This window comes from Trichinella spiralis (genome assembly GCF_000181795.1).
Source record: "Trichinella spiralis strain ISS 195 chromosome Unknown Scfld4, whole genome shotgun sequence".
NCBI lineage: Eukaryota > Metazoa > Nematoda > Enoplea > Trichinellida > Trichinellidae > Trichinella > Trichinella spiralis.
Window position 1 is genome coordinate 9,763,450 of NW_003526943.1, and position 12,277 is coordinate 9,775,726.

Sequence of the window (12,277 nt, forward strand, 5' to 3'; positions counted from 1 at the left end):
TTCTATTGAGTAATAAAAATTAAATTTTTATATAAAGATATCAAAAATATTGGAAATAATTTATTCTTTTTCCACTATACTGATATTCGAATGCATGTGTTATTTTTAATTTTTAACTTAATAAAACTTTAAACTGTTTATTGAAAAAGCATAATAATGTAATTTAAAGAAAGTTTTAATTTAAAAAGAAATATTTCATGAAAATTCGTTTTCTCTCCAAATGTAAAACTGAAATTTGATTTGATCATTTCAAAAAATTCACTTTACATTTTTCACGTCACAGCGCATAATAAAAATATAATTTAAATTTTTATTAATTTTTTCTTTTGTATTACTTATAACAAAATCACTGCAGTGTGATTGATAATCTTTGCTTCATAATTGGCAGTTTTTTGAAGCATACATTTTACGATTGTATTTTATCAGTTTTGATTTTTAGATTTAATAATAATAAAAAACTTTCAAGTCATTTTCATATGATAAGAATTTACGAATTGGCCATATTTTACATTGTTCAACAAAATCAAGTCTTACGAATGCACTGCAATTATTTTCGTTATTATTATCATTATAATTATTATTGCAGTTGTAATTGAGCATCATAGAGATTCAAAAAATTTTATGAATAAAAATGAAAATACAAAATAATGCAAAAAAAGAAAATTCAACAACGAAGTCCGACGGCCGAAGTCAGCTTTTTACATGCCAAAGCAAAATCCTTCATTTTCACCGCATAAATGACCACATTGCAAATGCTGTTGCTGTATCCAAGCCAAGTGAACGCGTCCACCAAGCTCGAAGGAATTGCATCTGGTAAAGCATAATCTGAAAATGCACGTTCATCATATTATTTAAAAATTTTCTATAAAATGAACATTTTTTTCATTAATAAATTTTGATCAACGTGTGTGAATAAATATTATTCAAGATTATTTAAATTTTCAGTTTATGCATTTCATTTGAAAGAAATAACATTATTGCAATATATTTTATTTTTGATCATATTGTGCTTGATATCTTAACATTTAGCTAAATTTAAAATAAAATAAAATTATAATTAACTATGAGCAGAGAAAAATTGAATAACATTCAGTTGTTAGACAAGCTTGCTTGTGTATAAAACACACGTATCTAAAAATTTGAAATAAATTTTTTTCAAAAAAATAATATTTCCATAAATTCAAATAAGTGAACAAATGAATCAAATTTTGCATGTGCAAAACAGCAACGTGCATTTATAACGTTTGTGATAATTTTTGAAACTTTCAATTTTGAAATTTATTATTTTTCATCAATTTCAATCAAGGATCAATTTCAAATAAATATTAAGCGAAAATTTCTGTTTCTTGATCAACCGCATGAACGACTTTGATGATTAAATTCTTCAATGTAAATGTTATGCACTATCAAATCGACAATTTTCAATAAGAAGCATCTAATTTTAGCAAACGATAAGGTCAAAACGGAACACATCCAAATTAAATTAACTTAAACAGAAAGCTTCGGTTAATAATTAAACTACCTTTCCATATTTCTACAATAAACAAACTAATCTTGACTGTACATGATTTTAGTAAACAAGAAGAAATTTCCCTTCATCATCACATTTGCGACAACTATTATAAAACCACTACTTATAATAATAATATGAAATTCATGTATTATTCAAAAAACATAGAAATTAAAAATATATAAATAATAATAGAATATATTCTGACAGTTATTATTACAAAATTGAATTTCACAGTGCATTATGCTTTTTGGATAATGATTCTTTTTATATTACGTGATTTTTAATTGAAACAAAGCAAAATTCTTTTTGCATCATAAACGCATGCTTCATTAGTTTGAAAATATATACTAATGGATGGAACAGCTGCAAAAAATGCTTTAAAATTTTACTTTATATTTTTAATATTGTAATTTATTTTTTAATTTACATTTCATAATTTGGTTTCATAACATCATATGATCATATTAGCACAAACGAACAACGTTGCATATTAAAATCGCACTTAAGAACTTAAATGTCGATACTGTTTGATGACAACGTTAAAACACCAAAAACTTTAAAGAGTAAAACAGATTTATATCTAATAAATAAACCCACAGCAAATAAATTAAATTAAAATTTTATGAAATACATTTATTCCTATTTTTCACTTAAAAAATTGAATAGTTTTAAATTGTAAGTTATTCCAATTCAAAAAATATTTTATTTAGTGTTTAAATTAAGCAAGTGTATTTAATATTCAAATTTTTGCTCTTGACTTAAGGGTTACTGTATAATTAAATGTCTACTTTGAATTTATTGCAAAAGGCATCTTTGCAAACGTTTCAAACTCTACATTTAAAAGTAATTTCACACTTATAGCGTCATTTCAGCATAACTAAACTGCCATATAATTAAAATAAATTCTGTTCGAGCTATAAAAGTGCATTTTTCATTTTACCTAAAAATTGTTAGCTTGAACATCCGCACTATTTCATAAGTTTAAATTATAATAATTTTAAACTGAAAAAATGCCCTTTGCAAATTAATTAAAAATATTTCTGAATGCATTTTTCAATGTTTTACGGATGTTTTGCTTAGTTAAATTTTGTTTTTTTTTTGTCAGTTATAGCGCTTCATTAATATCTGCACAAAGCAAAACAAGGTGATAAGTTGTCAGACTCATCTTCACACTTTCTCATGCCTAAGCACGCAGTCAAACTCAATATTCATTATGAAATGAAGTTCATATTGATTTTCTTAATTGCATGTATGTTTATGCAAAATGCGAATTAATTTCCCAATTTTATATTACGTTAATTATATTAAGAATGTGCTATTCTGTCTACATTTAAATGTAATTTCGAAAAAAAACTTTAAATAAATGATTTCTCAATAATAAATGCATTAACTAATAATGGATACATCAGAAATTTAAATGATGTTACAGTGAAATGCAAAGCTATTTAATTAGTTTATGAAATATAAAACGGGTGAAAGCAAATTAGTCTTTAAATAATAAGAAATGTCTAAACATTTGAATTTTAATAAAATTTTATGTCATTCATTTATTCTGTTTTACATATAACTAACTATAAGCGTGTTATATATAAATATTTATTTATATATTTATGCATAAAGGTGCATGTGAAAAGTGCACAGTTAATTTATTAATGAATAACTAAAGCCGTGTTAACAACTGGCATGCAAATTGAAATACTTTAATTAACATAATTACAACTAAAACGTCTCAATAATAAGCAAATAAGAGGACAACTATGAATGTAAAAACGTGACAACTAGCATTTTAGAGCAATGCATTGCTTGTCCAGTATAGAAGTGCAAAGCATTGATTCAGTTCAAACTGATGTACCTGTTTTATCAAGATTGCAACTGAAGGCATCACTATTATTAGATTATTATAAGTTAATAAAAAATTACTAATACAAAAAACACATAAAAGCTTTCATGCTATAAAATATTCAAAATTTAAATAACAGTTTCATCAAGTCAGAAATCAAGCTAAAATAATGATTCTTCAAAACCATTTATTTACATGTCCATGATTTTTTGTTTTATTTTAATTACACAACTCTGAAAGGTAGTAAGGTGGATGATACCGCTAATTATCGCTATGAAGGCACAATTTCGAGAACAAGTTATGATAAATTTTGATAAATAGTCATATAAAAAAGGTATAACTTTAACTAAAGAATAAATGAATTATAATGAACTAAAAATCACAAAAGTAAAATGAATATTTTTTACTTTCAAAATGATTCAAGAGATGACATTTCTGATATTTGAAATAACATTTAAAATAATGCTACATCTAATCTACGTACAAAAACAAAAATTGCAAATTGACTTAATTTCTCAAAACTGCAAATTAACTACAAATTTAAAATCTTTTTTTCATCACCAGTAAATGTTGCTTATTGATAATTAATTTAAATTTTTTTTATGTATTTGAGCGCTATTTTGCACTATGAAATATGCTTTACAGCATGTTAGCCATAATTAAATCGACTTTAATGAATTGCAGACAACAAAGACATATATTCGACAATGACATACGTCAGATTAAGCTAATGCGCTCATCATTTGGTGCCAGTGAAAAACAGCACGCATCAGAAAGTTGTATTCTACTGCTTATGACATATTACCAATCCAATATACGTATATGCATAAGTATATAAATAAATATAATGCAAATGGACTGAAAAACGACTTCACTCTTACGTGTAAATTTCATGCCAGCAATAACAATTCTCGTTAATTTGTTGCTACACAGAAGAGCTAACTAAATTTCCTATTAAATTACTAAATAAACTAAATGTTACTTATTGAAAACGAAATACTTTCTTAAAATATGTAGCCTTTTAATCTGGGAAAATTAACTGGACAGTGCAAAAATTATAGGAAATATCTCCTTTACAAAATTAACTGCCAGTTATTTTACTTTTGAAATTTCCTGCTTGATAAAATTTAATGTTTCATTTAATTAGAATAAAAAGCATTTCATTTCGAAAGTGCATATTGCAAAATAGTTTTTTGTATGCTATTTTCATTTAACAGAAGACAGAAAATTTCAGATAAACAATTCTCAGAGGTATAATTATAACAATAATATTATTTAGGTAAAATACACAGTCTGTATAGAATTAATGAATCTATAAGTATTGCACATGCAAACAAATATTCTTTTTTATTTGTTCTGTGTTTTCATAAAAGTGAAATTCATCACTTATTACTGCATTTATGCTCATTCATGTACTTATTACTGAAATAGACAAAAAAACGAATAAGCAAAAACTTCACTTACTTATTGGATAGACAATAAAAAATGGAAGCCAGCAAGCGAAGAAAATTGCAATCACATATGCCAGAGTCCTGTAAGTTTTGTTCTGCTGTTTGGCTAGAGCTTTTTGTATTCCAGACGTACTTTCATCGCTGCCGTAGTGGATTCGAAGTCCTGTACCTCTAGACTGCCTCTTTGTAGCCAAATTTCGACGTCGAGCGTTCAGAAGCAAAGTAATTTTACAAGAAACGACAATAATAAGCAACAAAGGAATGTAAAATGAAAGCATCACTGAGAGAAGAAGATGATTAAGCTGGTAACCAACGAAGCACACTTCAGTGTTCTTCGTTTCTACTTCTGTGTCGTATTTAAGGCAAATTAACAGCACTGCTAAGGAATATAACCAAATAATTGCAATTGAGAACCAAATTTTCCCTCTTGATCTAGATGTGATGCAAGCCAGTGGATTCATAATAGCGTGCAACCGTTGCACGCTAATAACGCATAACGTAACAATTGAAGCAGTACTGCAAATCACATCCATTGATATCCAAAAGCGGCACATCTCAAAACCCAAAGGCCAATTACCATCTGTTAACAGCATCATTAAAGCAAGCGGCATGACTACCGTACCTACAAGCAGATCTGCCACTGCCAAATTCATAATTAATAAACTGCTCTGTTTGTGAAAAAGTTTTCTGTCGGCAACAATTACCAAAATTACAATAGAATTTCCAATAACAGTTAAAACGGTCAACAATGCCGGAAAAACGGCAATCAGTATTTTGTTGATATCCGGCACTGTATTGTTGCTAACATTATTGGCAAATGCAGACATCGCTTTGCATCTTGGCATCCAATGTTAGATGCCGTAATCTAGCATCCTCCTCCAGTCGGGCTCTTTAGTTATCTAAAAGAATTATCGTAAAATTAATAAACACGACAATACCAAATGCACAATGCTTTGGTATAAAATGAACATACGCGCAACGCAAGTCACGAATGCACGCAATTGATAAGCAGCAGCTCTGTAGAGGGAGCTGTTAAATGCGTGAAAAATATCAATCGATAAATTGTTTGGCCCTGATATACATGTGAAACATTCATGTTATTCATCTTTATCTTACAAGACAATGTCAACAACCTTAGATTAAATAAATTGAAACGAAAGCTAAACAAATATGCTCGACATAAAGTCTGTGTAACGTTTTTACCAACGAAATTATCCACATATTCAGGGATAGGATCCGATCATGCAAATGTTCCACTCCACATGAACAGCCTTATTTTTATAGTCAATTTCATGCTGACAATTTGCTCCTTTTTAGTGAATGTGTACATCTCTATAATACAGTGTAAGGCTGTTAACAAAGAATAAATGGGGTACAATATCACATCCAACAAATAAACACTGCAGTTCATAAATGCATGCAACAAAGATTTTTTAATTTCAACAATATCAAAAACTTTCAAAATGAAATTTCCATCATATATGGAATTGTATATATATACATAGAAATACTTCCGTGAATTCATCGTGAAAAGTTGCGTTTTTACAAAATATACAAGAATTTGAAAATGAAAATATTCCAGTAGCCATTACTATTATGCCAGATTATTAGAAAATTTTTTGAAAAAAGAAAAAAAGAAAATCTGCATGAATATTGACTATATTGACTTTTTAAAATTTTGGTTCAGAGTTTATATTTTATATTGAAAATGCTTATATTTGTAACATGTCAGCTATTTGAAAAAAATCAAGAAAAAAAATCTCGTGTTTTTGTAATTTAGTGAATAAATTGTAAAAATGCATGCAATTTATTAAAAATAATTGCAAGAAATTGGGGAGCCGTTTGACAGAAAAATAAAAATGATTTAATAAATTTAATAATAATTTTGAGATTTAAAAACTGAAGAAGAGCTGCAGGTATTATAGGCGATATTTGTTTGGGGTTATGAAATGTAAACAAACATTAAAATGCCACTATTCATCAGATTTCCTTTCATTCACCATAAGACAACACTATACCTGTTGAAAAGAATTAAAGAATTGAATAAAGAAATCATTATATTTTTTAATTTAAATTAATTCATCCAATAAAAGGTAAATTTACATCATAGTCTAGTTAGCAGATTAAAAACTGTTTTACAAATATTAATTGACTGCTTCGCTCACAAGCGTGATGAAAAAAGGTACGTTCAGCCTTGAAACATCTTCTAACTGTACAAACGGACATTCCACGCTTAGTGGATAACTTTTATAAATTACTTTTTTTGAAAAAAACTAATTTTCAGCATTCACACTTCAGAACTTGAAAATTGTATAGTTTTAACGAAAAATCAACTACATTAAATAATAAATAAATAATTATATCAAATTATTACCGGTGTAAATAAATTCAGATAAAAGATAAACTGTTGATAACAAGATTATTACTACCTTTTACAAACTGTGATAAAGTGCCCATGTTTTAAATGTCAAAATTCTTTTTCCTTCTTATACACGTTAATAATATTGCAGTAATGCTTTGCTTTATGGTATGCATTAGTTTCAGGTTTTTCAATTCTGAGGTTATTCTTGGAAGAATACTGATAAATGCAATTCATTTCAAAGTTTGTCGCAGTTGCTTATTAAACGCTCCAAGCCAAATATATCACTAAATTAAGGTTTAATAAACACATCGAAGAGCTTAATAATTAAATTAATATCATCCTTTTTCAGAGATGAAGCAGTTTTCAAGTTTGTAGAAAAAATATTCAAAAATGTAAAATTCTCAAATTGCTTGCTTGAAATTGCTTTATAATATTTTATGAATAAGAATTCATTTAAATGAGGTATTGAGTTCTTAAACTGAGGTTCTTTAAATTACCCTTTCCTTCATGAGCTGTCTTTTCGATGGTAAAGTTATGTGAAAAGAAAAATGATGAACATTTATCTATTATTCATACGTAAATGCTTCCAATGACGGATTCTAGTAGAACTTATTAAATCCTTTAATAACAAATTATGTAATGCTGAGTGATATTTGAAATTTCTCTTCATTTTAAAACTTGTAACATGATATCTATGCTACAGATCAAAATGTTGTCAGAAAAAAATATTTATTCATCATTCAGTCTGATACGTATAAAACGTCAAAGTCATTAGCATTTGAAATATGTAAAAAATGTCATACTAATAAATTTTCCTATGGATAATAATATAAAAATTATTTTTAGAAATATTTTGACTTTGAAAAGCAACATTTTATATGGATTAGCATTAAAAGAAAAAAATTTTTATCTTTATAAAAGTGTTAATATTAAACTGAATGATTTCATATTTCGTATAGATTGTGTGCATGTAAGTAAATTTATAAGCACAATCAAAGCTTCTTCTACATGAGAAAAGTAAGAATTTATGTGAATTTAGGAAAGTGACAAACAGAAGAAAATGGCGTGAAATCGATATACATGTCTGTTTCAAAGTTTCAAGATAATAGCAGAAGAGTGTCAGATCAAAGGAAATCGAAATTCAAGTCATAGACACATTTTCCACACACAAACATGCACATGACCGCCAAGTGCAAGCCATATCACGGTAAATAACGTCAAATTTGCTCAGTAATGAAAAATCAAGCAGCTGACAGAAAATCATCATGAATATCTAAATGAACAAGACTAGATATTAATTTAAACATGGATTTGTCAATTTTAAAATTCGCACACTGATTTAAATCATTACATCTCATGCTTCGATTACACAATTTCAAATGGCATTTTCTGTTTGATATTTTTGTAAAAAACGTTCATATCACTGACGATAGAATGTCTTCATTTCAGGTGAGGAAATTGCAAATTATGACTAATAACCTAGAAACGTCATCGGGAAGTTACTGACTTCATTATTATTATAAACGGCTAATCCCAAGCGTTTGCTTAGATTCGTAGAAAATTCTGCTTTGAACCTTCGGTTGAATATATCATAAATATGTTTTGCATAAATTGGGTTTTTAGTTCTAATATCTAAGACTACACTTATGCTTTCAGTGTGCAGCAAATTAAAAAGAAGAAGAAACAACTTAAACAATCAAACAACAGAAGTATAAAAAAATATCGATTTTTATTTGCTAAAAAACAATAAAAAATAATAATACATAATTTAATTTTTCCGTTTGAAAATTATTCCGTCAAACGTACTTCAGGCAGGGATAGATGAAATTCTATATTTTCTAATCTATCACAACAGCAGCAGTAAATCAACAACAACAACGACGACGACGACGAAATTCAACTTATTCGTCATGTATTATTATTTCAATTGTTGCTTGTTATAAAGTATTATTTTAATCAATAAAAAAATATTATTTTTTTATTTGAATAAGCTCAATCTTTCAACTTTCAAAAACAACAACCTACAAATACGCTTTGCAATAAAATGATTTCCAATTATGATTAAAAATGAAGAAACTCTAAGGAGAATAAGAGTGAAATTTCTAATGACAACTAATGAAACCGTGAATCTGCACAATTTTCTTTTTTGACAATCTTTGAGTATTATTTTTCAATACATCCATATCAGTTGAAGTTGAAATCAATTTTTCAAGCAAGCAAGCAAAACGAGATATAAAAAAATTGTCAGTGATCAAGCATGCGTGTCTGAGGACTGTACAAATGCAATATCATTTGATTAAAAAGGTATTCATAAATATGCTATTAAATATACAAAAACTGTGTTCAAATATTTTCCATATTTACAGATGTATACCAAATTCAATTAGTCACAAATTTATTCACACTGCCTGTTAATTACTGAATGATTCAAATTCCATTATAAATGGTCAATTAATTGAATAGATGGATAATGCTTTGTTTACGAATAAAATTTATAGAATATTATTAAAAATTATTCTTAACTACAAATACAATAGCAGAATTAATATAGAGCGGATTTTATCATACTATCATGATTAAAGTTAAGAGGTAAAAAAAGGAATAACTAAAATTAAAGGGTGTGCATTTTCTGAAATGCATGCAATCGCTGATACGTTAAATTTTGATTTTGAAATTTCTCGACTCTACAACCTGCCATGTTGAAAGCGATATTGACTTTCAAAATATTTAAAATTCGAAAATCAATTTTCAATTTAGCCAAAGCTTTAGCTGATCATAAAATTTATTTGACATCTCCCATATGCAAATTAATACTCTGTTGCATATTTAATTTCATTAAACTCCAAGCGCATTAATGCATACATATTACATTACATGCTATTTTTAAAACTGAATTTTGAAATTATATTACATTTTACATCACAACAAATATGTTTTAAACTCATTTTTTGTCTCATCTTATTAGATAAATAACAAAATAATGAAAATTTGAAATCACAAGATCATCTAAATATAAATTTGCAAAAATGGCATTTACAAAATGTATTCTGAAATATACCCAGGAATTTTTTAATTAAATTTACCGCTAAAAAATTAAATTTCACTATGAAACAAATTACTTAGGAAAAAGAATAACAAAAAGTGAAATTACAGAATAAGCGTTGCAATTATGGGAATTATTTCTGCAAATTATAAAAGTGAATTTTAATTTAAAAAATATAAAACGTAATTTTATATCAAATATAAAGTTTAATCAATGTAGGTTTTATTTTAAAAGAGTATTTCAAAAATTTTCAAATGCAAATGCAATTGCTTTTTTCATTGTCTTACACCTGTTAATCATCTCTTATCACGTGTTTAAAATCATCAGAATGCATTTTCTAAATATTTATATGTATCAAAAAATCGTTTTAAAATCACAGCCACGAGAAGGCAATTTTGAATTATTGCTCTTGATTGCATTAATTCATCAAAAACTGAAAATACAACCAAATGATCATGTTCAAATTAAAAATTTGTTCTACATAATTATTTTATTATTTTACAGTACAAATTTTATTTCCTTCATTAAAAATTGAGTAATAATAATAATATTATTATTATTATTTGCTGCCTGATGAACCGTGCAAAATTACAACCTATTCAAAAGAAAGATGTTTGACAATTTGTATTTGTATGAAAATGCACTTGATCAGAAGTGCAATATTAATTGAACATCGTGAAGTACAGCATGAAATTAGAAAGCAGTATCTTGTGGAACTAGTGAAAAATTTATAAGCATGTCACTGGTCAATTATTAAGTAATGAACAGATCCACCAACTTATGTTATGCTCAATAAACAAAAGCAAGGATAAAACTGTGAATGGATTTTCAGTTGCAATTTTTATTTTACGAACCGACATTATGGCAAAGTTTGCGCGAAGTTGATGCATACTGAACTCATCTGTTGTTGCTAGTTTGTCCATAAAATTTTATTTAAAATTTTAATAGCCACAGCAACCGGAAAATAAATATAAATACAATTGTTTAAGCATTGCTAGTATCTATGATTTCTTCTCAGCAAGTTTACTCTCCCAAAGCTCGAAGCTTTAATGTTGGAAATTTCAAGAACAACTGTTTTCAAAGAATTGCTTGCAACTGTTGAAGAAATTGCTTCGGCAGTTAATTCCGACGAGCTGTCACATGCAAACTAGCAAATTTTCCCAACAAAATCATTACAACCATCATTATATCGGCGTGCATAATAGTCAATCGACTTTTTCAAATTTAGGTATATTTATAACTTTTGCGCGGATGAGGTGCAAAATTTACCTTTGAATAATTATACGATACAACAATAAAAGTCAAAAAGCAAAATATCCAATTGAATAATTGGAAGCACTTGAATAACTTCAAAAATGTAGATATGCATCGAAAAATGAAAAATGAATTTGACAAGAAACACATCAAGTTGTGATATTGCATCTTGTATAATGCAGTTGTATTTTCACTTTATCCGGTATACTAAATTCAGAAAATAAGAAAATATGCAGAATAGAACTTTTATAAAAATTAAAAAAAATTTACTTTTCATGTTGGGACATTCGGATATATGAAATTTCATTTCATTGATTTAAATTCAATAAGAGTAGATAAACAAAATAATGAAATTTGATAGCGCAGTATTGCTATTTTTTATTAAGCAAAAAAAGAAATTGAATTTAAAATTTTTCGAACAATTACGAGTAAATTTAATAAAATTTTGATTTTCATTTTACATTAAAGTTTAAAGAAAAACCCTATTTCAAATCTGAAATATTTGAACACTCTGCAATTCCGATGATCAGATTTAGATAAAAATAAAGGAAAATATAAAATTTCAAAAAAATTGTCAAATTTAATTTTCAAAAAATAAAGATAGAAAACATTTCAATAAATGCAAATTGCTTTAAAGGCTGCTGCTGAAAATTTAAAATGTAAATAAAAATGTGAAATGAGCAGATTTTCATTTTTCTTTTTTATATACATCTGACAAAATGATATTTTAAAAATGTAAAATTCCTGAAAAACAAACCAGAAATGTAAAAAAATATTAATTAAAACTACTTTAATTATTATCGAGTTATTTTTA

The 12,277-nt window shown here is 26.8% G+C and overlaps 1 protein-coding gene across 1 annotated transcript; it reads right to left on the reverse strand.

The window, feature by feature from the left end:
- Positions 1-195: 195 nt before the first annotated feature.
- On the reverse strand, positions 196-5,649 carry Tsp_02403 (5-hydroxytryptamine receptor 2C). The gene is made up of 9 exons (XM_003378176.1): positions 4,873-5,649; positions 4,235-4,295; positions 3,549-3,693; positions 3,175-3,211; positions 1,862-1,876; positions 1,103-1,131; positions 703-825; positions 460-541; positions 196-228 (listed from the first exon to the last, which is right to left on the reverse strand). The coding sequence occupies exons 1-9, from the start codon at positions 5,647-5,649 to the stop codon at positions 196-198; spliced, it is 1,302 nt and encodes a 433-aa protein (XP_003378224.1).
- Between the last annotated feature and the right edge of the window lie 6,628 nt (positions 5,650-12,277).

Coding starts and splice junctions, on each gene's coding strand:
- Tsp_02403 (XM_003378176.1), bottom strand. CDS start 5,649: ATGCCAAGATGCAAAGCGATGTCTGCATTTGCCAATAATGTTAGCAAC. Junction 826..1,102: donor TTTTATACACAAGCAAGCTT/GTCTAACAACTG, acceptor GTGCATTTTCAG/ATTATGCTTTACCAGATGCA. Junction 542..702: donor GAAGGATTTTGCTTTGGCAT/GTAAAAAGCTGA, acceptor AAATAATTGCAG/TGCATTCGTAAGACTTGATT.